Here is a 26,054-nt window from a genome sequence, read left to right as displayed (position 1 = left end):
GATGCAAGGGGTCAGCCAGGGCTGGGGATTAGTATGCCTTGTGGGATGGGAGATGGATGGTGCAAGGGTGTCCAGAGCAGAGGAGAGAGTGGCATTGTAAACAGAAACAGCCTTGTCGACAGACTCGGAGGACATGATGGAAGGGAGGAGATTAGAGATACTAGAGGATAAGGTGGGAGGGTCGACAGCCTGGAGATTCCTGAAAGTAGTGGTTAGTGTTGGGCGGGGCTGAGGGGAGAGTGATGAAGTGTGAAGGTGATCAGGTGATGATCAGAGAGAGGAAGAGCTGAGGCGCAGAAATTGGAGGGTGAGCAGGTAGAGGAGAGGACGGGGTCAAGACAATGGCCAGTTTGGTGAGTAGGGGTGGTGGAGCTCAGCCGGAGGTTGAAGGAGGATGTCAGAGTGAGGAACTGAGAAGTGTAAGAGTTGGGATGGGTCGTCAGCGTGTATGTTAAAGTCTCCAAGAATGAGGGACGGAGATGAGGGTTCAAGAAAAACGGAGAGCCAGGCATCAAAGTTGGTAAGGAAGGAAGAGAGGGACTTATCAGGGGGTCAGTAAATGACTGCAACTCTGAGTGGCAGCGGGTAGAATAGACGGATGGAGTGAACCTCAAAGGATGAGAAGCAGTGAGACTGCGGTAGGAGGAGGGGTTGAAAACTACAGGAGGGCGAAAGTAGAAACCCGACGCCTCCTCTGCGGCCAACTGGGCGGGGAGTGTGGGAGAAAAGATAACCTGCATGGCAAAGTGCCGCGACTGAGGCAGAGTCGTCGGGGGTGAGCCAGGTTTCAGTTAGGGCGAGCAGTTGAAGGGAACGGGAGATGAAGAGATCATGAGTATTGATTGTCCAGTGTGGATGTTTTTAGGAGTTTCTCACATGCAGCTATGCCATCCGCATGGGGAATGTTGCTGTATAGTAATTCTACATCCATCGTGACCAGAAGGGTACTTGGTGGTAATTGCTTGATATTTTTCAATTTATTCAGAAAGTCCGTGGTGTCTTGTATGAAGCTGTTTGTTTTGTGCACAAGAGGTTTCAGAATCCCCTCTATGTGTCCAGATATTTCCTCCGTAAGTGTGCCAATACCCGATATAATTGGTCTGCCAGGGTTTCCAGGTTTGTGGACTTTGGGTAGCATGTAGAATGTGCCCACAGAAGGCTGGTTTGGTATGAGTTTCTTCAGATGTGGCTGTACTTGTTTAGGAAATCTTCTGATCAGGTCTTTCAGCTGCTTTGTATAATCCTGTGTGGGATCCTCAGTTAGTTTCCTGTAGTATGTCTGAGAGCTGTCTGTGCCCTTCTTCAATGTATTTTTTTGTGTCCATAATCACCACTGAGCCTCCTTTGTCTGCGGGTTGATGATAATGTGTTGGTCAGTTTGTAGAGTTCTTATGGCCGCTCTTTCTGGTGGAGTAAGATTGTACAGAATTTTCTTTTGTTTGCTGGAAAGTTGTGATTTTACCCTATGTCTGAAGCTTTCTATGTAGTTGTCCAGCTTGTTGTTTTGTCCATCCTGTGGGGTGAAATAAGTGTTCTTTCGTTTAAAACTGTATTCCCGTCTGTTGGGAGTTCCTTTGTTGTGAAAATGTGCCTTCAAGCGCAGTTTTCTAAAGAATTCTTCCAGGTCTGAGTATAATTGAATTTCATCCAGCTTCCTGGATGGGCAAAATGAAAGTCCTCCTTAGGAAGGAAATTGCGTGCAAATGAGCTAACAGCGAGCAGCTCATTTGCATGCAATTTCCTTCATGCATGCCCGTTTTTTTACTGATTCGCTAAGGGATCGGTAAGGGAAGGGCTCTTTCCGTGGAGTTAGTGCATCTGGCTCTGAGTATTCTCACAACCCGCCCACCTGCCCTTGGAGTTGTCTTCTCTATCCTTATTGTACTTGTGAATTAACTGAAGAGCGGGACTAAGTGGTGGGTGTGAAGGCACTTGACGCATGCGCAGTCAGATGCGTGGTGCACCGGAAGGCTCCAGGAAACTTTTTTTGAAATACTAAATGCCAGTTCCCAGGCCGGCGCGGACCTTCTACCCAGCTGTGAGAATACCTGCTACTGGTAAGTATCTTCGCGTTCTTTCCGCTCACGACCTCAACTATATTATTGCACCAAGTTAGGGATAAGTAAAACATAAAAAAGTTTTAATACATCACTCTCCTAGCCAGGGGCGTCGCCAGACTTCGGCGGGAGGGGGGGCCAGAGCCCGAGGTGAGGGGGCACGTTAGCCCCCCTGCCATTACCGACCCCCCCCCCGCTACTGACGACTCCTGCCGCCAACCCGCTTGACCCCCCCCACCACCAACCCTCCCCCGCCATGGGCTACCTTTGCTGGCGGGGGACCCCAATCCCCACCAGCCGAGGAGGTCCTCTTCTTCCTCCGAAGGCTTCGTTCTGTTTCTGACGTCCTGCATGTTGTACGTGCAAGCCGTCAGACTCACAGAAACAGAACGAAGCCTGGTGGGGGCGGGGGCAGGGAGGTCGAGCGGGTCGTCGGTAGGTGGGTCCAGGGCCAAATCTATAGGGGCCCAGGCCCCCCTGGCCCCACGTAGCTACGCCACTGCTCCTAGCAGTGCACTGATCACGTCCAAGCGAGCAAGCTCTTCAGTATCTTAGCTCTGGAGCATTGACAAATACATTTGGAATAATAATCCTCCCATCCCCCCTTAAAAGATCCCTCGAAAACCCTCCAATCCCACCCGTACCACAAAAATTACTCAGCCCCCACCCTCAATCATCTTCTACCACACACAGAGAATGCAAAACAGAGGAAGTTTTATAAACCAATAGAAACCGCATAAGTTTGCGGCCGTCTCTTGTCAGTGAACCTTTTTTAAACCTCTGGTAGAGGAAGCCAAATCCCGCTGCAAGTCACTACTAGTAGTGACTCACTAGTACTACCCCTACGACGAAAGTTACCTTCTTGTGGGGGACTGGGAGGAACCAGAGAATTGACGTCACCATGGGGGCTCGCCACTATTGACTTTTAAGGAGGACAAGAATACTACACGATATATAGCAGGAGAGTCTACAGCATTAAAACCAGGATCACGCTAAAATCCGTCTTTTATCTTTTGCCTCGAGCACATTATTTGGCAGGGGGGTTGACGGGCAGCGGCCGCGCGGCGCGCCCACCACGCTCGGGAAGTTGGAAGTGTTGCGCGCGTGTGTGGTGCCATCCTTCACGCGGCTGCGCTGCCTTCATCCCTATGACCGAATAAGAGGCACGACACGAGCCCTTTCTTCCCTTCCGTGCCTGCCTCGCGCTTTCTCTGCCCATTATCTCCCGTGCAGCCCTCGCCTTCTCTGTCTTATTATCTCGCTGCTGCCGCCGCCGCGCGCGCTTTCTCTGTCTAGTGGGATGCGCTGGCTGAGGCTCTGTCAGTGGCCCTCGGGTCCTTTGCCAGCAGCACACAGTAGGTGCAAAAGACCTGGGCGCGCCGCGATAACCTGCAGCCAGTGGAAGGCGAACAGCAATAGCAGTAGTGCCCGAGATGGAGGAGCTGGCAGCGGGGACATCCCTCCTCGACGTGTGTCTTATCTGAGTCAAGCGATGCCTCGGAACCGGAGAATGCAGGAGCAGGGCGCGCCCGTCAGGTAAGAGAGCAGGGGACGAATTTGGCTGACAACCCGCTTGCGATTACTAACAGCACAGCTTTCTACTGCTGGTTTCTAGAAAAATTCAGCTGCCACGAGGCTCTAAATTACAGCGTTTGAATTAGCCGGTTGCGTGTAGTACTTAAACTTCCGGTTTACAGACACACGATTTAACGGGATGCCCAAGCACACAGAAGGAGGTGTGCAGCGTTGGATTTAAAGTGATGGGATTTGGAAGAGATGGCTAGGGCCCAAGGCATACGTCCGCCCTGCTGGTTTTTAGTGTGTTTGGGTGAGGATGAGAAAGTTTTTCTTCGTCTGGCTGTAGGCCTAGCAGCCGGGTAAAATATTAAGCAGGACAAGTCCAATTTTGCTGTTGGATGAAGGTATATTGACAAATATCTGCAGTCATAATGGCAAAAATACAGAATCGTTTTCTGTTATCAACATAATTAAGGTCGGTGTAGATCGTATGTAGAACCTTTTCTAGAGCAACCTGGCGAGAACTCACTCATGGAAGATGTGGGTGTACACTTTTTTTTTTCTGGTCCAGGCTTATTAAAGAAACTAGGATCCAGCAGCCTGTTACAGGAATCAAACTGACATGTTTAGGCAAATATCAATTTTACAAGCCTTATTTGGGAAAGCAATTGTGCTGCTGTTTTTCCCTCTAGCACCTGTCACTCCTACCTGACCTATCTGGGAACTCTGACTTGATAAGGAAATCTCTGTACCAGGCTGTTCACTATAGATTGCCTGGAATGGAGCTGAATTAGGATTCATCATAGCTTTTCAAACTCCAATTTATCCCTCTTTTACTGCAGGAGAAAAGGGGAGGGGCAGTATTATGGAGTAGGGTGGAAATAGCTCTGCATCTGGCACAGCCTCACCCCTTCCTTTTCTGTTCTTGTATGATTCCTGGGAGGGCTGGGGCTGGAACTGGAAGCAGAGGGATATTTTCTGCTGAGTGAGAGTCCTTGAAGGAGCCATGTGTGTCTGTGTTTATGGAGTAGCAGAGTGCTGCTGTCAGGTTGAATGAGTGTTAGGGCGGAGAGGGCAGTGATATAGTAACATACCCCCCTGATATTCTATTCAGCGCTATTTGCTGACAACACAAAAGTTATTCAAAGTTGTTAAATTGCAAGCTGACCAAAAGAGACTGGGCATCCAAATGGCAGATGATGTTAATGTGAGCAAGTGCAAAGTGATACATGTGGGAAAGAGGAATGTGAACTATAGCAATGTGATGCAAGGTTCCGCGTTATGAGTCACCAACCAGGAAAAGGCTCTAGCAGTGATCGTTGGCAATACTTTGAAACCCTTTGTTCAGTGTGCTACAATGGTAAAGAAAGCGAATAGGATGTTAGGTATTATTAGGAAAGGAATGGAAAATAAAAATGAAGATGTTATAATGCCTTTGTATCATTCCATGGAGCGACCACACCTTCAGTATTGTATGCAATTCTGGTCACCGCATCTTAAAAAAGATATAGAGGCATATTTTCAAAACATTTAGACTTAAGTTCCTTAGAGGCATATTTTCAAAGCACTTAGCCTCCCAAAGTTCCATAGAAACCTATGGAACTTAGCCTCCCAAAGTGCTTTGAAAATATGCCTCATAGTAACCTATGGAACTTTGTAAGTCTAAGTGCCTTGAAAATGAGCCCCATTGTGGAATTAGAAAAGGTACATAGAAGGGTGATGAAAATGATAAAGGGGATGGGATGACTTCCCTATGAGGAAAGGCTGAAATGTCTAGGGCTCTTCAGCTTGGAGAAAAGACGGCTGAGGGGAGATGATAAGAGGTCTATAAAATAATGAGTCTATAAAATAATCGCTTGTTTACTCTTTCAAAAAAAATATTAGGACTAGGGGGCACGCAATGAAGCGACAAAGTAGTACATTTAAAACGAATCGGAGAAAATATTTCTTCATTCAACGTATAATTTAAACTGTGGAATTCGTTGCTAGAGAATGTTAAAAGCAGTTAGCACGGTTTAAAAAAGGTTTGCCTATCTTCCTCAAAAAAGTCCATAAGCCATTATTAAAATGGACTTTGGAAAATTCACTGCTTATTTCTAGGATAAGCAGCATAAAATAAATGTATTGTACTGTTTTGGGATCTTGCCAGGTACTTGCGACCTGGATTGGCCACTGCTGGAAACAGGATACTGGGCTTGATGGACTTTTGGTCTGTCTCAGTATAGCAACACTTATGTACTTATGTGATACCTGCCAGCCAGCCTTCTCAGGAGCGTAGCCCCCACGCTCTGAAATTTACTCCCAGAGGGGCTACGTGTAATGGCTACCTCTACTTCATGAAGCAGGTGAAAGCCTGGCTCTTCTCCCAAGCCTTTAGTACATATTGAGGCATATTTTGAAAATAAGCCTCATTGTGTCTGACTATACACTCATTCTGCACCTGGACTAGCTTGCTACATCCACTGTAACTTAGATCAGTTCCTTATCTCTTGTTTAACTATACAAAGAACTTGCCTTCAGTTTAGCTAACCATCAAATTATCCCAGCTGACTTTGTACTATGCATCTCGTTCCCCTCATATATCTGCTCTTGGTTCCTCAGCTATATAGTAAGCTGTATTGTAGAAAATCTTTAGCATTGTATCTATTTTCTAATGCATGCTTATTTGGCGAATCATGCTAACATTGTTTTATATCTCTGGTATTTGAATTCCAATTCAGTTAAATGTGTGTATTTTTTATGCTGTTTCAAAAATATACACATTAGGTTTCAATTTACTGTTTTCAAGTTTACTTCATTTGTTGTATTTATATTCTTGGTTATTTTACTATTATGCTGTTAAAATTGTAAGTTTTATGTTAAACTGTACCTGCTGTACACTGCCTTGGGTGAATCTCTTCATTAAGGCGGTTAATAAATCTCAATAAATAAATAATAAAATAATTTTGGACGAAACTGAAAACATGGCTGAAACCTTGAAACCGAGCAGAAAAAGGATTTTGCGCTGATTTTGGCGTTGCAACTGAACCTGAAATTCAGTTGGCCTCTACTTGCCCTTGGGAATTCTTCTGCTTAGTTTGGGTAAAGGTATGTGTATATGGATTAAAATTGCCCCACACATGTCTTTAAGAAACATGTTTAGTGTATCTGCCTCAAACTAATTTAGATCCTGGTGTCAAGATGTTTTCAGTCATTTTATAATGTATGTTAGACTAGCTTGAAAAAGGTAAGCCCAGCTTTCCCACATAGTTTGCAGACCTGCTGTAGATTTAGGTGTTAAGGTGCTAGCCTTATATTATAGCTGTATGATTAGCTTTTTGAGAGAGAAAGATTGTAGTTCAGCAAGCATGCATTTTATTTTCAGAATCCTGTTGTATTGGAGAACTAATCTGTTTATATGTGTGGGGATGTGTTTCAGAAAAATTATCCAGCTTTGTAAAAGTGTGCTGAGTTCACTTCAGAATGAGCATCCAACCTTTAAGCCAGTGCTTGCGATTGTACAGGTAAGCAGATATACTTATTGGGAACATTTGATGGTGTTGGTGTCAAATGTATTTATGTAGACCTTTTATGCAGAAACTCCAGTTATATATATATTTTTAGGGGGGGATACATATAAAATCTGGAGTGGAGGAGTGGCCTAGTGGTTAGGGTGGTGGACTTTGGTCCTGAGGAACTGAGTTCGATTCCCACTTCAGGCACAGGCAGCTCCTTGTGACTCTGGGCAAGTCACTTAACCCCTCCATTGCCTCATGTAAGCCGCATTGAGCCTGCCATGAGTGGGAAAGCGCAGGGTACAAATGTAGCAAAAAAATAATAATCTGCATGTTAATGTGTGTTAAATTTAGCACACACATCAAGTCAAATACTGCACATAAAGACGTTTTTACTACGTTAGAACTTTATATTAAAATGAATGTGTGAAATGAACCAAAAAAAGCCAAAATCGGAGGGAAAATCTGGAATGGAAAAGGTACGGAGATTTAATAGGTTATACTGGAGGGGGGTGTTGGGTCAGGAGAGAAGAACATTATGTTCATATTAGATTTTCAGATGGACGTGCTATTTTTTGTACCTATTCAGATAAGTTCAAAGAGTGGAGCTGATGCAGTTACTTGCATTAGTTTCTAGTTCAAGTTTAATGCAAATATTTTGTTCCCCAATGCTGTAAGCAAATAGTTTTGAGTGCAAAAAGTGAGTGCTAACAAGGGAGAGTACCCCAGATGCATGCACACACTGGTCTGTGCTAGTGGCAGTTTGTTAGATTACATGTACACCAATAACGTTCCAACATAACTGCGGATGTATGCACCTTCAATATGAGTTCTGAAATGCATTTGTTAACAGTCCAGCACTTTACGCTTTTTATCTGGACTCCTATTTAAAGCTTGCTTTTCATGGAAGGCAGAAAAAGTTGTGGGTCTTTAAGCTCATGGCAGCAAAGGGAAGAAAGAGGCATGAAATCCTCACTTCCACAGAAGAACAAGCTAAGGTTTTACATTGTCTCTAACCTTGGGTTAAAGCCCTGGCATTACACACAGTCATCTTCTTTTCTGTGTACTTTTATGGATCTGTGTTGCATAGCTAATAGCTTCGTTATTATGGATTTAAAGTGCGGTATGCCAGTGTTTGTCGAAGGCTTTTGTGCATGGTTAGCTTCTTTGCAAAACTCTTTTCGACATAGGATGCACATAGTTGTGTTCAAAAACAGAGCTAACCTATATACTAGAGAATGACATGGTTACTGTTATGTGGATTTACCATGGTAAATCTGATTGCAGTGTTACTGTTACCGCTGAATTACCGTGGATGCGGAAACAAAACCTTTTTTACCACCCTGTGAGAACAGTAAAAAGCCTTGTTCTCGGGGTAAAAAAAGTCCTTTGCTCCCTTCCATCTTCCTCATGGGTCTATCGCCTTTATGTACCCCTTGCTTGAAATGTACATGTTCCTGTGGCCTGGCAATGATTCACACAGGCCGGCTTTGTGGCCTTCCTTCTGCCATGTCCTGCCCTCTCTAAAGCAACTTCCTGTTTAGCGATCAAAACAGGAAGCTCCATTAGAGAGGGTGGGATGTGGCATAAGGAAGGCCATGGAGCCGGCTCGTGTGAATTGCTGCCAGGCCACAGGAAAATGTAAGCTACAAGCAGCAGGTAGAAAGAGGTGGCAGACCAGTGGGGAGGAGGATGGGAAGGGAGAAAGGTGCTGGTTGGGGCGAGGGAGAAACCAGAACCTAGCATGATTTGAAAATAAAATGACCAGACAAGAAAAGGTAGAAAAAAAAAATATTTTTTCTATTTTGTAGTGTCCGATTTGAAATGTTCATCTTTCCAGAGCATGTGTTAGACATGGCTGGAGCTCAGAGCAGAAATTTGGGAAGGGACCCCCAAAGCCCACTACCAGGCTACATTTTCTTCAGCTTCCAGCAGACTGGGGCTCTCTGGTCAGGGGCCAAGGGCAGTTGCCCTAGTTACACTCCAGCACCACCCCTGGCATGTGCTAACTCTATATTTTGCACAGTACAGGAGTAAATTCATCTTTTTTCTATATCTCTGGTGTTTGTACTACATAACTGTTCAATTCTTACGGGGATAGGATAAGCTTTCCCCCCATTTCATTCTCTACTATGTGTAGAGCCTAGCACATAGTGGAGGAGTGGCCTAGTGGTTAGGGTGGTGGGCTTTGGTCCCGGGGAACTGAGGAACTGAGTTTGATTCCCACTTCAGGCACAGGCAGCTCCTTGTGACTCTGGGCAAGTCACTTAACCCTCCATTGCCCCAGGTACAAAATAAGTACCTGTATACAATATGTAACCCGCATTGAGCCTGCCATGAGTGGGAAAGCGCGGGGTACAAATGTAACAAAAATAAAATAAATTTTACTGTTTTGGCCCCTGTGTGTGTGTGTTTTTTTAACACAAAAGTTTCTTCCGGCTCTTTTGGTCTTTCAGCTTAGTCAGAACATGGGCTGGGGATCCTTATGCCGAGAGCCTTCATTCATAACTGTCAAGGATTTCCCTTCTCTCCTTATTTCCTTACCCCCAAGTTTTTGTTCTTGTTTTTTTAAATTTCTCCAAGGAGATGCAGAAATCCTCACTTCCATAATGCCCACAGATCAATCCAGAGACTTGTGGGTTATGTCCCTGTGAAGAAACAGTGTGTTTTAAGCCTGTAAAATGTGTTGGATATTTTCCTGTTTTCATTATGTCCTAAAGTGTATTTCTCCTGTTTGGCCAGCAGATGCTGCATATTTATGCTTTAAAGCTGTTTCAGAGGACTGATTTTTCTTTCTTTATTTGGGCACACAGATAATAGGAAGTGCTTGTAGTGATGTAACCAGTTCTTATTTGAAACTTGACTGTTCTGGGCTCTGATTGGCGTGGAGTTTTGAAATTACCTCGCAGTGGCTGGCTATTGTTTCAGTTTCAGCCAGGGAGAAGGAGAGAGAGAGTTTTTGCTGAAGCTCTGTGAACAGATATGTCCTGACCTTCCCTGGTACTGTTTAGGTAGTATGCAGATGTTTGTTATAATTTATCAGTTTTTCAGTTACTTGTTACTGTTTGCTATTTGCACATTTTTGGCCACTGTTCAATATTTTTATGAGAATAAACACAATTGTTTGTTCATTCTGCCATCTAGACTGATAAAGAATCCTGGTGGTTTGAATATTGGGTCTGTGAGTGCTTTCTGGGAACTGTGGGACCACTGGGAGTGGCCCCAGTAACCTAGAAATCACTGGGGATAATTTGAGAGCGGGAGACTTGCCCAGAGGCAGTTGTGACCCAGTCGGTGGGAGGAGGGTGCTAGTGTAGAATACAAGCAGCAGTTGCAGGCAGACCTGAGCTATGCTAGGGATAGACCCTCTAAGTGGCCGTGGGGTAACCCCAGGCGGGTAGCTAGGCGTTTTGTGACAGTCGCTGTACCAGCAGATGAAGATAGAGAACTTCAGAGATAGCTATATGCGGTCATGTGCAGCCAGCTTCTCTTCAGTATTCTGTCTATCTAGCAGGTGGAGGGTCATAACTGTTCAACTCTGGATTGATCTGGCTCCTAGCCTGTCCAACAGGTCCCTGTTGAGCCTGGATAGGGGTTGAGGTCCCAGATTGTGGCCTCAGTTGTTACTCCATTTACTTTGTGGTGCCCAAAAAGGGTGGAGCTCTCTGTCCTGTAATGGACCTGAAGGCAGTAAACAAGGCCTTATGGATTCGCCACTTCAGAATGGTAACTTTGTGCTCATTCATGTTGCAGTGCAACCAGGGGAATTTTTGACTGCTTTCTACCTGAAAGAGGCATATCTGTACACCCGCATTTGACCCCCTCATCAAACCCCCTAACAATCTTTTGGAAATTATTAAAAAAACAATTTGTTCAAAAAGGCATACCATAATGACCCAACCTAAACACCGGAACCCCACAACACAACGAAACTCATATAAGAACTGGACCTTAATCCTTCCTCCTTGACTACCCAATATACTTATTGATCCTTAATGCAAGTACCATTCTGTATTTCATATCCAATGTACTTTATCACTTATTGATCCCTAATACAATTACCACTCTGTATTTCTCATACCGGAATTGGCGATCGCCATCACGGTATTATTGTAAGCCACATTGAGCCTGCAAATAGGTGGGAAAATGTGGGATACAAATGCAACAAATAAATAAAGCTTTCTTTGGTTGCTGTGCTTGGTCAGCACTGGCAGTTTCAGGCAATGCTATTTGGGCTCACTATGGCGTCCAGAACCTTCTCAAAGGTCATGGTGGTCATTCCGGTGGTGCTTCGGAAGGAGGGGGTTCAGGTGCACCGCTGTCTGGACGATTGGCTCATTTGAGCACCGTCCTACGAAGAGAGAGAGAGTATCAAGGCAACAGACAGAGTGTTCATTAGGCTGGGTGATCAATTTGCCAAAATGCTTTCTTTCGCAGTCGCTGGAGTACCTGGGCATGCATTTCAATATGCGGGCAGGGATGGTGTCACTACTGGCAGCTCATGGCTCCAGGGGCAGCTGGAGTCTCCTGTGGAAGCCGACACCCCAGGTCTGGGATTAGGTTCAAGTTCTCGTCTCCATGGCAGCCAAGTTGGATGTGGTCTTGTGAGCCAGGAGCCACATGCGACCTCTCCTTGGCAGTGGTCCAGTAGCCTCTGACTCCCTCGATGCCCCCTAACCTTAGAAAAAGCCCTAGTGATTAATAGGACCCCTGGCCAGGCCCATTGTCCTGCTTCTGGGTGCTGTCATTTTTAAATGGTAATGCCCCGCCCATGCATGCTGGGGTGCACTGGGCAGGGCCTAACTACCATATAGGAGAGTTTCTCCCTTATGTAGTTGGGCAGTGTCCAGTTCATCCCAGGATGCAATGGGTGGGATGGAGCAGTGCCATTTTAAAAGTGACTGTGCCAAAAGGAAGGAGGAATAGGTATCCCCCTTGCCCTCCTACCAGAGGTATGGAGGGGTGTGGGTGGGGGATGGCACCGCTAGGCCACCAGGATGACTTCAGAGGAGGAGGATGGGGTCCGGTCCAGGCCAGAGGTGTTCAGTGGATCACCAGTACTTTTTCTAAGTTTGGGGGATTGGGAGTGGTGCCGAGGGGATTGGGGGCCCACTGGACCACTAGGGCTTTTTGTGAGGCGTGCGGAGAGGGGTCCACTAGATACTGAGGATTTTTTTTTTTTTAAGGTTTGGAAGGGAGGGGCTGTGACATGCTGCAGCATGAGGTTTTTTTAAAAAAAAAAAAACTTTATTTTAACTTTACACCAGGGTTGGGGATAAGGAGCTGTGACATGCTGCAGCATGTGTTTTATTTAACACTAGTAAAATGGCCTGTTTCTGGCGCCGATGAAAGCGGTGCTAGCGGGCACGGGACTCCCTTCCCCTCCCCTGTATGGTACCTGTTCGGTCGGGGCAGGAAAGAAAGAGCCCCTGTTTCCTGCCGTAGCGGTGGGTGGTAGCTTGCATCGTGTGGGAGTCCGGCTCTCGGACGTTTCAAAATGGCCGCCGAGAGTTGAAGTCTCGGCGGCCATTTTCAAATGCCGAGAGCCGGACTCCCACACGATGCAGCAAGGAGCCACCGGTACGGGAGGGAAAGAGGGGGCTCTTTCTTTCCTGGCCCGACCAAAACAGGTACCTCTAGACACCCAGGAGACCCGCGTAAGGGGAGGGGAGGTGACAGGGGGGGAGGGATGGTGGTGAGGTTAAGCGGTGTGCTACTGTGGGCGGGGCGGTAAGTTGTAAGGGGCGGGGCTATGTGGGCGAAAGGGGCCGGGTTCATCCTGCACGTCGGCGGCGCTGGGATTTGTTGGAAAGGAGGAGTTCCCTACTTCTCACCATGCGTTAATTTGTTTTGGTGTTCCGCCCTCAACGTCGTCACGTGTGACGCGAGGGCGGGGCATGAAGATGTTGTGTGGCTTCACCACCATGAAACCACGAACCGGTGTGTGAGTGACTTCAGTGACGTCAGTGTCCTCAGAACATTGAGGCTGCGTTTTATTATAGTAGATTCCTGTCAGTGCCTGAGCCAGTCTGCACTCAGGCACTGACAAGAAAGTTGATGCAGAATACTGAGCAGCTAAATTAATGTTGCTCTTTTAACACTGCATTAACTTGCATGCTCATGCCACAACAATTTTCCTGTAGTGGGTTCATGGTAGAACCACAAACCTTTGTATGAACCTTTCCCCAGCAGTTTTATTTATCCCCCCTACTCTGAGCAGACATTCTCACTCCTTTTCTCCCCCCCCCCCCATTGATTTACCACCTGTCTGCTTATCTTAATGTGTGCTGAATTTGCATCAACTTGATATCAAAGAATCCTGCTTAAGTTTTGAGTTTTCACTTTACTCACTATGGGCCCTGTTTACTAAGCCGCACTGTAGGCATGCTAAACTTTTTAACGCGCACTAACGATACACCCATTGTATTTCTATGGGTGTCTCTACATAAGTACATAAGTAGTGCCATACTGGGAAAGACCAAAGATCCATCTAGCCCAGCATCCTGTCACCGACAGTGGCCAATCCAGGTCAAGGGCACCTGGCACGCTCCCCAAACGTAAAAAACATTCCAGACAAGTTATACCTAAAAATGCGGAATTTTCCAAGTCCATTTAATAGCGGTCTATGGACTTGTCCTTTAGGAATCTATCTAACCCCTTTTTAAACTCCGTCAAGCTAACCGCCCGTACCACGTTCTCCGGCAACGAATTCCAGAGTCTAATTACACGTTTCGTTATCGTGTTAATTTTAGGCATGTTAAAAAGTTTGTGAGCCTACAATGCGTTTAGTTAACAGAGCCCTTTGTAAACAAGATTATTTACATTTTTATGGCAGTGGTATTCTTTAGTTGGCTGCCACCCAGGGTGGTCGCTGCCGTGCACCCCCTCCCCCCGGTGCATTGCTCTTACCTGCTGAGGTGCTGGGAGCAGCGACGCGGCTGTCGGCTCCGCCGGTTCCCTGCTCCTTCTGCCCTGGAACAGGAAGTAAAATCAGAGGGAGCAGGGAACTGTTGGAGCTGACAGTTGCGCGTCTGCTCCCTTCATCCCCCCCCCCCCCCCCCCAGCAGCATGCGCCCTGGGCGTACCACCGCCCCGCCCTCGGTACGCTACTGGTTTATGGACTTTATGGAAAGATTTTTAGCTAGTGATTGAGATTTGTGGGTAGTGTGCATTGATGCCACTTTTTATTCTGAGGCTTTATCCTTTTTTTGTGACTCTGAGAGTTTTGAGCAAAAGTTATAGAGTAACATTTTTTTTCCCTTGTTCAAAATATGAGATGTATAGACTTCTTTCTACAATGCTTACAAAGCACCCAATTAATGTCTCTTCTATCAGCAAATGAATAAAAATTTGTGAGATATTATTTCTCCTGTATTTCCCAATGGATACATTTAATATCAGTCTGACATATTTTGTACATTGTAGTACACTCCCTAACTGCTTCTGCAAAAATCTCGGATTTGTTGTGTACTTTATCTTAACAAACTAAGGGGCCCATTTACTAAGCCACAGTAGGGCTACCGCGTGGGTAGGTGCATGCAAAATCTGCGCTACTTCAGGGTAGTGCAGGCACCCGTGGTAATTCTGAAGTTTGCGTGGTGTTGTTGCCCTTGGTAGAAAATTATTTCTATTTTCTACCGTGGGCGGTGTTCCCGGTGTTTGTGGCCACATTGCTGTTCACATGCCTGATTACCTCACGATAGCGCCGTGAGCCTTGCCAGCCAAGTAAATAGGTGGTGGTAAGGGCTCGGGCAGTAAATAAGCATGCACTACTTTTATATAGTGCACGGCCATTTACTGCCCCCATTTAAAAAAAACAAAAAAAAAAAACAAAAAGCTTTGTACCTGCTGCAGTAAAAAAAAAAAAAAAGGCCCAACATGGGCCAATTTCACGTTCTCACACTAGTGCCAGACCACTTTATAGAGCAGTTTAGTAAAAGGGTCCCTAAGGTTTGCACATTGGTAGTTCGTGCCTTGTCTGTTCAAGTTAACATTTCCGTAGTTGTTGCACGCACATGGACTCCAAATAACTTTTGACTTTTCTGATAACACTACTTTTACCTTGCTATGCTAATATTTGCTACTTGGATGCTTTAGGAATTATCTTCTTTTTTTTTTTCTCTCCCCCCCCCCCCCCCCCCCCCCCCCCCCCCGAAAAGGCGGGCGATGATGACCAGATGTTGGAAACAACCAGAAGCTTTGCAGAGAGGTGATGTGTGTGAATGTCCCACCTGGTAGCCTATTGACTGTAGTTGACCTAACTTGAATTTGTTTTGGTATGTGGTATCTATTGAGAAGTCTGCATTATTTCTAGAAGCTGATTTTCCAGAAATCCCAAACCAGTGGGATGGGCGTCATTCTTGAAAATGCCAAATGTTGACTCTCTAAAGAGCCATACTAAAAGAAGATAGAAAATGCAGGAGCAAAGGGATTAAGTAAATGTGATTGGAAAAACAAGCAAAAACCTTTTAGCGGATGAGTGTACATAAAAATTTAACTGGGGTGGGGGGGGGGGCAGAGGGTAAAAATTTGAGGAGGGATTTGTAATGGGGCTAGCAGAAACAAACAAAAACAAAATTAATGGTTGACATTTTTAGTGCTTCTTTTTTTGTGAGACATTTTCGGTTACTTCATATATCCCAGTTCTGCCTCTTCCTTTGGAGGTGACGTTATGCTCAGTTAACTATGCAAATGAAGAACGGTATAGTTGGTTTATGGGACCCAACTTCTTACTCATATATTCTTTCAGACAACAGCTTCAGTGACACACATTCATTCCCTCTTCTTCATATTAACACAACTACATTCAATTTCGTTAGGGGTACCTCAGTAGCGTCTACTGCCAACACTATATTAATATGGCAGTATCAGTAACGCAAACTTCGTCATTGGTACACCCGATTCGTATACTATACATAAACTTATATAAGTTTATGTATAGTACACGAATCGGGTATGACGATGACGATACTGCCATAGTAATATTCGTATACTATACATATGTTTGTTTATAGTATACGAATCGGGTGTGTACCGATGACGAAGTTTGCGTTACTGATACTGCCATATTAATATAGCTGTTGTCTGAAAGAATATATGAGTAAGAAGTTGGGGCCCATAAACCAAATATACCGTTCTTCATTTGTATGACAGTGGGGACTGTTGAAGATCTGATGTTGATACAGCCATTTGAATAAGCAGTTAACTATGCAGGCATTGAAAAACACTCTTAGGGCCCTGTTTACCTAGGCGCGTTAGCGTTTTTAACACGCCTACAATTAGTGAGCGTGCTAACCGTGTAGGCGCCTATAGGGATATTGTAGGCGTGTACACTGTTTAACGCGCATACATGGTTTAACACGCTGTTAAAAATGCTAACACGGCTTGGTAAACAGGGCCCTTAGTGATTGGGCATGAGAGGAACCATAGTGCAGCAAGGATTTCTTTACCAAAAAAATAACTTTTTTTATTTTTTAAATTTGTTGGCAGATCGGTCTGAATGTCATTCATATTTGCCTTCCACGAGACAGCAGTGATGAGGAGGTAAAGACGTATTTGGTTTTCCCACCATGCACACTTCATTGGCTACTACACCACATTTTAAAGTTTTTTTTTTTTTTTTTTCTCAAGTCAAACAAGGAAGTCCTGACTCACATGGACCTGGCTGTTCGTTGCACCCTGGAAAAATTATAGGGGGATCAATATTCAGCCAGCATGGTGACCAGTTAAATGCTGATGCTGCATTTAATGTAATCCAGATATTCAGTGGTGCTGAATATTTGGATTGTTCGGTCACCACGCTGATACACTCTGTTTAGGTCCGCTATTTAGTGGACCTAAATTTAAATGTTTGTTACCCGGATAGCAGCTGAATATACCAGTATACAGATAATTTCATGGCTTGCTTTTTCCTCTGCTCCATCCCCTCCACTGCTTTCTTATATGGATAGTATAGTATCAGGCTGCTTGGATAGTATCAGACCAAAAATCTCTCTGTATGATATTTGAAAATACACAGATTAGCTAGTTACATTCCCTGGCCTTGAATATTGGCCTGTATAAGTGTTTTCTAGAGCTATTACAAACTTTGAAGATATATTTTCATGACAGACTCTGTGTTTTCCCCCAGCACTCCTTGTTGGCAGATTTCAAGCTGAAAGGAGTAGTGCTTTAAAGGTGGTAAATACCTTAATCTCTTCCATAGTTTTGCTTGTTTGATATTCCTTAGGAGGTGTAAAGAGTCCTAGCTGCTGCCGTGCTAGAAAGCCTCAATTTGTTTTGTTTTCCCCTTCCTATGGTTTGGAGAGTAAAGAAATACACATTATATCCTGGCTTCATCTATTTTTGTTTTATTATAGTGTTCTTGATTCTTTACCTGTATTGTATTGTGTGCATGTGTAATTGTTTGTCTTTTTCATAAAGCTTGTGTGTATGTACTAGCTACTTGGGAATGCTAGCTAAGCAGTCTACGAATGATTAGTTTAAACAATTTATTAAACAGCGTAAAGTATAGATATCAATGAATACACTTGTCTGTAAACAAATTCTTCTTCTCCTCTTCTAATCCTATTAATTCAGCAGTGTGTTATCATCTGAAGACATAATATGGGGAGCCTGGGCTGGGAAAAGGAGGGAACAGGGATAGGGAATTTCCTTCCTTATAAGACAAGTCATTTATTGCATTTTGTATACCATCTTCCTTCAGCACCCAAGATGGTTTGTCATAAACAATAAGAAGTCTGTAAACTGACATCTAGCCACTTAAGCATTCAAAAGGTGCCATTAATTGACAGTGCCTATAGGGCTGTTTTTCAAAGCACTTAGACTTACAGAGTTCCATAGGTTAGTATGGGGGTCTTTACTAAGGCACGCTGGCATTTTAGTGCGTGTTAAAAATAGGTGCGTGCTAAATGCTAGAGACGCCCATTGGCATCTCTAACGTTTTAGCGCGTGCCTATTTTTAGGACACGCTAAAACGCCAGTAAGCCTTAGTAAAAGACCCCCTATGTAACTTTGTAAGTCCTAAGTGCTTTGAAAATACGACTGTGTGTACTAGGCACTATCACTATAATTTAGCACCCAAGTGCTAAAGCTGACTTAAGCTAGTATTCTGTAATGGAATCTTGTTGCCAAGATGCTGCTACAAAACTGAGGCACCAATTTTTATAGAATTGCTGCCTAAATATCAACAATACTAATAAACTAAGTGTTGCATGTTAGTTCATCCACATTCCTCCTGTAATAGTAAGACAGTAGTGAAAACCCATGGTTTACATAGCTTCAAGAATTCTTTTACACTTCTCAGTTCCAGAGGTAAGCTGTTCCATAATGCTGGTCCGACACATTTAAATGTTGTCTTTTCTATGTTCCTTATTGAAGTTCTCCGTGGTGCATCAGGAAGGAAAGTTGTGAAAATGTATTCACTCTGCTGCTCCCCAGTATCTCTCCACACTCGTCCTTCCCTACACCCCTTCCCGTGCACTCCGCTCCATGGATAAATCCTTCTTATCTGTTCCCTTCTCCACTACTGCCAACTCCAGACTTCGTGCCTTCTGTCTCGCTGCACCCTACGCCTGGAATAAACTTCCTGAGCCCCTAAGTCTTGCCCCGTCCTTGGCCACCTTTAAATCTAGACTGAAAGCCCACCTCTTTAACATTGCTTTTTGACTCGTAACCACTCGCCTCCACCTACCCTCCTCTCTTCCTTCCCGTTCACATTAATTGATTTGATTTGCTTACTTTATTTATTTTTTGTCTATTAGATTGTAAGCTCTTTGAGCAGGGACTGTCTTTCTTCTATGTTTGTGCAGTGCTGCGTATGCCTTGTAGCGCTATAGAAATGCTAAATAGTAGTAGTAGTAGTAGTGAAAATCTTAGCTTGCTCCTGGTTGAGGTAGAATGATCAATTTTATACATTTTCAAACTTACCTGCACAAGATTTTATCAAGAATCTTGAACAAATGGCAGTGATTTTAACCTAAAGTAATTTCTCAGAGGACAAGCAGGCCATTGTATTCTCACAGGTGGGTGATGTCATCCGACGGATCATGGTGTGGACGCTAACTAGCAAGATTAACAGAGCTTTCTAGCAGCGTCCCACTGAGCATGTGCTGGTGCTGCACGCATCCTCCCTGAGGAACCTGTGCTCGTGCATGTGCCCATGCACGAGCAACGGGTTCCTCAGGGAGGACGCATTCTCATGTTCTCCTCCGTGTGTATTTTCTCTGTCATTCACAGTGCTTTCCCGTGCAGGTATTTTAATCCTTTTTTGACTGTTTTTCATTTTTTATTTTTGTTTCCTTTTAATTTTAGTAGTGTTTTTTCCCCGGCTCTTAAGGTTTAATTTCTTTTTCATGAATTACTAGGCCCGTTTAGGCTGGAGCTTTTATTAGGCTGCCCTTTTATTGTTCACAACTGAGGAGTTTAATTTGGCCACGATTCTTTTCTCAATGTCCTAGAAGACACCCAGTGGCTTCAAAAGGTGCGCCCAATATAATCCGGTGATTTCCTTGACAGACCCGCACTCTTGGTGCATGGGGTGCCTTGGACCTAACTATGAGCCTAACTCTTGTTCTCTCTCTTTTGAAAATGCAGTTGAGGACACAGGAGAGACTTTTTTTTGGTTCCTCGAAGACCTGTGCGTCGACATCAGCACCGGAAGCATTGACCTTGATGGCACCACATCTCTCGACATCGGGCGCTGAGAGTAGACCCCGGGACTGGTCAGCATTGGACCTGACGCTGAGGGCACATACGGGTTTGATGATATCCTTTTCTGCACTAAAAAGACAACAGTGTTGAACATCGGGGGAAGCCCAAGAAGCATAAGCATCGGTCCTCATGATACGTGGTGCTGGGAGCACTGGGACATTGACATCACTGGTGCCCAAGAAAGGTCAGCACCGGGAGGAGAGCTCCTCCTCTTTGGAAGCTGGTGCTGAAGTCTCCAGGCAGCTAGGTACCCACTATCGGTCTGGCACAGACACCTTCTCAAGCTGCCTCGCTCCCCTGCCTTTGCCGATGCTTACCTTCAGTGAACTGTTCCGAGCCATGCTCAGGGAGGAACTGGCACAGATGCTGCAGCTGCAAACTGCTCATGCATTGAGGGTGCTTGAGCCAGCTGCAGATCAGCCTCATATTTTTCCTGAGGCTCCATCCATGCCAGTACAGAGATCCTCAACGCTAGCTCCTCAAAGGGTGTTGACATCGACACATACTGTACTGATCTCAACAGCAGGGGAGGAAGCTTCCCTGGAGTCTGAGGGTAGGGCTGTACCTTGGTGCTCCTCAGGGTGTGGACATGGTTCCACCGAGCTGAGGCAGGCACAGACTCACTCAGCCTGGGCTGAATACAGTGAGGAGTTTGAATGGGACCGTTCGTGGGACTCGGAAGACTCTCATTCTCGGAGGAGGAATCTTATGGGATATCTTGATCCCCTCCACCTTAAGAGAGAGGTAAATCTCCACCTGAGGGTCTCTTTCTCTGGTTTTGTCAGTGAGAAGGCTTCTACCATCCTGTTTAAGTTAGAAATGGAGGAAGAGCCCAGGGCAGAAATGTTAACTGTCCTGTGCTATGAGTCTCCTCCTAAGGAAGGGGGTCACAGTACCATTACACCGTATCCTTAAAGATGCACTGATCAAGAACTGGGAATCTCCCCTTTCAGTGCAGGTTGTACCTAAGAAGGTGGATATGCAGTATCGTATCCCGAAGGCTCCTGGATTTGAGAGGACTCAACTGCCACACCACTCTTTGGTAGTCAAATCTGCCATCAAACGAGCTAGGAGCTCCAGGACTCATGCCTGTGCATCCCTAGGTAGAGAGACTTGGACACTAGACTTGTTTGGGAGAAAAGCTTTTCAGGTCTCAATGCTCGTTGCCTGCATCCTACCAGCTCTAAACAGTCTTTGGTCCGCTGTACACTAAGTCTTGCGGATGCTGTCTCACAGGAGCAGGCTGCAGAGTTTCACCAGTTGGCTACTAAGCAGCTGGAGTGTAGAAAGTATCTGGTCAGGGGTGCCTACGACTCTTTTGACATAGTGTCCAGACTCTCCGCCATGGGTGTGGGATTGCATAGACTCTCATGGCTGCGTGTCTCTGATCTACAACCAGCGGTTCAGACGAGATGTCACTTTGGCAAGAAACATCCACCAGTGTGTTTTCAGAATCACTGACCTGTTAAAGAAACATACTGATACTATCCAAACCATGTCCTGGCACCCTTCAGCTGCGACCTCTTCCTCTCGGAGATTTTCTAGTGGGCCTAAGCAGTGACCCTGCTGCTCAAAGGCGTAGGTTTCTGCCACCATCTTCTTTTGTCCAGAACCCCCAGGCCCAGTGTTCTCAGCCTCGCCAGTACTGCCCTCAGAAGCCCAGCTGGCTCCCCAGTTGAAGCATGGGATGAGCTTTTGACTGGCTCCAACAGAGCTTCTGGCCCAGTGTTCTCATCTTCTCCAGTCCCGCCCTCAGAGGCCCAGCCGGCTCCCCAGTTGAAGCATGGAATACGCTTTTGACTGGCTCCAGGAGAGTATAGCCACACTCAAAGTAACCATCCTGGATGGTTTACCGATAGAGGGGAGGCTGAATTTTTACCAACACATGTGGCCCATTGTAACCTCTGACCAGTGGGTTCTTCAAGTAGTCTCTTGATTGTCTTGGATTGGCATTAAAGGCTACCAAATTGCCCACTGAGAGCATTGTACATCGGGTCTTGGCACAAGCAGGTGCTTGTAGAGGAAATCTCCACCCTTCTACAGACCAATGTAGTCAAACCCATACTACCAAAGGAAGGGATTCTGTTCCAGGTACTTGTGTCCAAAAAGACGGGGATTTCATTCCATCCTAGACCTAAGGCACTTAACAAATTCCTGGTCAAAGAAAAGTTCAGGATAATTTCCCTGGGCACCTTTCTCCCCATGGTTCTGGAAAATGATTGGCTGTGCTTTCTGGATGTAAAGGATGCCTATACCCGCATTTTGATACTTACCAGTCATAGGAGGTATCTCAGATTTCAGAAAAGGGAAATACCACCACCAGTGCCACGTTCTGCCATTTGGCCTATTGTCAGCTCCCAGGGTATTCACCAAGTGTCTAGTCGTAGTTGCGGCATATATGCGCAGACTGGGAGTGTGTGTTTCCGTATCTGGACGATTGGCTGGTCAAGAGCACATCGCAGGAGGGGCGTTGGAGTCCATGTGCCTAATTGTGCAGATGTTGCAGCTCTTAGAGTTCGTCATAAACTAGTCCAAGTCCCACCTTCTCCCGGTCCAGCGATTGGAGTACATAGGAGCCCTGCTCAAAACATTGGAAGCTCGGGTTTTCCTTCCACAAGCGAGAGCAAGAGACCTTATCAATACTCGCCTCGCAAGTCTGAAGCAGCAAGCAGATTACAGCTTGGCAAATGTTGAGATTAATGGGCCCCTTGGCTTCAACAGTTCATATCATTCCCTTGGCATGTCTCTATTTTAGAGAGACCAAGTGGACCCTAGCTTTCTAGTGGGCTCAGGTGGCTGGGAATCTAGCAGATGTCATCCACATTATTCCAGAGTTGACTCGTGCCCTTTTCTAGTGGAAAATGTGAATGAATTTGACTGTTGGACTAGCATTCCAAATTCCACCTTCTCAGAAGGTGCTAACAATGGATGCATCCAACCTGAGATGGGGAGATCATGTTGATGGGCTTCACACCCAGGAAAACTTGATCTGCTCAGGAAACAGATCTCCATATGAACCTCTTTGAGGTGAGGGCCATTTGAAATGCTCTAAAGGCTTTTGGAGATTGGCTATAGAACATACTCCTGCTGAAATTCGGTGAGACTGATGAGCACTTAATATGTGCAGAATTCTGTATTTTTGCACAGAATCTGCGCTCTAAAGCTGGATGACACGTTCACATCTTATTACTGCCTTGAGCAGAATACCTGATATGACAGTTGATTCAAGCAGGCAGTCCTGAAGAATTTGTTTGGTGTCTAGAATTCAACTCCACCCCCCCTCCCATGCCTAGTTTTCTTTAGTTCCAAGCTACACCTTTACAACTAGTTTATTAATAGTTTCAGGTTAATTGATTTTCAGGCCTTGATGTTTCGAGCCCCTATTAGCATTGTTGTTTTTGGTGAGCCTGGTAGCTAGGGATTCCCAGCTGTGAGAGAATACAACCACCTTATCCTCGGAGAAAGCAAAGTTACCTGTAGTAGGTGTTCGAGAACAGCAGGCCAAGTATTCTCGCATACCCTACTACCTCTCCTTGTAGTTCTATTTTTTAGCTTTTTTAGAATGACTGAGGAACCCGTGCTCGCATGTCAAGCGGGAAGGCACCAGCACATGCGCGGTGGGATGCTGGTAGAAAGTTGTAAGTTAATCTCACTAGTCAGTGTCTGCACCAGCCTCCGTTGGATGACGTCACCCAGCTGTGAGAATAGTTGGCCTGCTGTCCTCCGAACACCTGCTACAGGTGAGTAGCTTTGCTTTATTTAAACGTGATTAACAGAAGGAGAATCAACTGGAATTTGTTCTGCATCTCAACTGTCACTTGCTAATAACTATCAACTGGATGTGTAGATCGTGCCACATATAGACCTAAAAATGATTGGAGAGGGAGGATGTGTGTGCTTATTAAAACCAGCACTCTGACTTACACTTGCATTGTCTTTTCTTTCTGTTTCTGACAAGACACACCAACATACACCTGTGTGTGCTCTTTTGCTTCTGCTTATGTGTGAACTCGGCGTCTTTTTTTTTTTTTTTTTTTTTGCTTCGCAGGCTGGCTAACAAATAACACAGTGGTATTATTTTGTGCTTTTTGCCAATTTTCTCCCCCTCCTCCCCAGTACTCTCCTTTCCAGGATACTTACTGGCTCTACTTACTCTGTCCAGGGATAGCTTGCTGCCCTTTTCAGAGCTTGGTATATCCAGCTCTCACAGAAACTTTACTAGGTTGACAAAGTTGCCCTTTCCTTTTCTTTCTGTGTCCGCTGCTTGCCTTTCAGTTGTTCTGCCTCCACATGTTCCCATTGGTGTATCATACACATTGTTACTGATTCCTAGGTCTGTTGAAATGGATATGTTATCAGGTAGCTCAAATGGATGAAGGGAGAGGGATATGGGGCAGGCTTTGTTGAAAATACACTTTCCTGCTTCCAGTTATGCTTGGTCAGTAAGGAACCTCTAAGCTGTTGGGGATAGATTGAGTTAACCACTGCCTCAGAGCAGTGTTGGGAACAGAAGAGGAGCACTTGGAACAGTCTTGAGCTAGCATATCTTTATTTTATTTTTGAGAGTATTTATTTGTGATGCAGTTAAAATAATTATGCGAGAGTTTTGGTTGTGGGTGTCAGTCTACCAAGGAGCTGTCCAGACCTTGGTGCTGAACAGCAGTAAAGCATGCTTCAGTAAATCCTGATACTGGCCATTCTCATCTTTTTGTGATGTTAGATTTCAAGATGTGCTTAGTTTAATGATATTGTATTATAATAAAAATGCAGATGCTTCTAAGAAGTTTTCCTTATGAATCTTTAAATTAGCAGCCTTTTTTTAAAGAGAGGTGTTTTGCTTTTTATTTAATTAAAAAAATATTTAGTGCAGTCAAATCTGATCCTGGAAGATTATGTAAGCATATCAAGACTGATACACAATAGGGAAAGCACACACGTTTCAGATGTGAAAAGATACTTTTCACATCTGAAATGTGTGTGTTCTCCCTGTTGTGTATCAGTCTTGATTTGCTTACATAATCTTCCAAGATCAGACTTGACTGCACTACAATTGGTGTTTTTCTGTTGTGCAGGAATTGTTGGTAATAGTTGTGTTTTTGGTCACAGTGCATAGGAAGTCATAAGCATTACCATTCAAATTCGATACCACCATGATCAGAACTGGGTCTTCTTTTCTCTCTTGTGTTTACTCAAAATTTGCAAGTGGAGCTTGCTTGACGTATGTTATATGATGTAGCGACTTGGGTTTTACTCTGACTTTATATTGAAAATAAGAGCAGCTCCACCCAGAGCTCATAGAGGCTACTTTCCAGGATGTACCCATATAAGAGGAGTGAATATAATCCTGCCTGAATCCCAATCTCATAAAATCTTCCTTTTGAAGGAGACAATGGAGAATGTGACTTGTAGTCCAAAATTTCAGGTCATAATCTGGAAATTTGCTTAAACTTTGTGCTTAGATCTTCAACCTTGATGAGGCTTAAAAAAGAATTAAACTTCAATTACATGGGAATTGGTAAATCTCTTCTGGTTTATCAGCTCTTGGTGAGACAGATTTTGCTTGGCAGTATCCAATTAGTATTGCTATAGAGTTGTAGCACACGCCTTTCCTGTTCATGCAGACACATGAGAGGAGGCCAGCCTTAGATTTACCTCCTCAACCAATGTGGCTGGTTTTGTGCTGGGGCCATTTTTAAAAACACACTTTTTTTTCAAGGGAGCAATGATTACGGAGCTCAGGGGTAGGGGAGACCTAGGAGGAAACAAAGAATTTTTATAACGTACTTAAAAAGAATTAGTGATATCGCTGAATTCAGATGTATACAGTCTGAATTTATAGACTATTTTTTTGTATCTGAAATATTTATTGAGGTTGATACAAAGAATTTTTATAACGTACTTAAAAAGAATTAGTGATATCGCTGAATTCAGATGTATACAGTCTGAATTTATAGACTATTTTTTTGTATCTGAAATATTTATTGAGGTTGATACTCTTCCAATTGAATATTAGTATGTTGTATGTACTAGTATATTTATTATAAGTAGCTTGTACTTGTTTGGGTCTGCTTACGATTATCACACATTCATCACCCCCATTAGCTAAACTCCAACAGATTACTTCTGGATCACCCACGTTTTTGGTTTTGTTTCTTACACTAATAAAACAAATAATACTCAGAAGTGAAATAAAAAGAAAAGTTTATTCTGGAAACAAGTGAATAGTAGCTCAAGCAGAGGCTAATGCAAGTCTGAAATATAGAAAAGAAATGAT

At 44.6% G+C, this 26,054-nt stretch overlaps 1 protein-coding gene across 1 annotated transcript in view; it reads left to right on the top strand.

Moving 5' to 3' along the window:
- Positions 1-15,242: 15,242 nt before the first annotated feature.
- Positions 15,243-26,054, top strand: part of MTHFD1L (methylenetetrahydrofolate dehydrogenase (NADP+ dependent) 1 like) — a gene marked incomplete at its 5' end in the record, with an annotated part of 452,100 nt that continues 441,288 nt past the window's right edge. The window contains 2 exon segments of the mRNA XM_030195103.1: positions 15,243-15,278; positions 16,559-16,612. Coding sequence (XP_030050963.1) covers positions 15,243-15,278; positions 16,559-16,612 — 90 coding nt within the window.

This window comes from Microcaecilia unicolor, chromosome 3 (genome assembly GCF_901765095.1).
Source record: "Microcaecilia unicolor chromosome 3, aMicUni1.1, whole genome shotgun sequence".
Classification (NCBI taxonomy): domain Eukaryota; kingdom Metazoa; phylum Chordata; class Amphibia; order Gymnophiona; family Siphonopidae; genus Microcaecilia; species Microcaecilia unicolor.
This window is presented reverse-complemented; position numbering and strand designations above follow the sequence as displayed.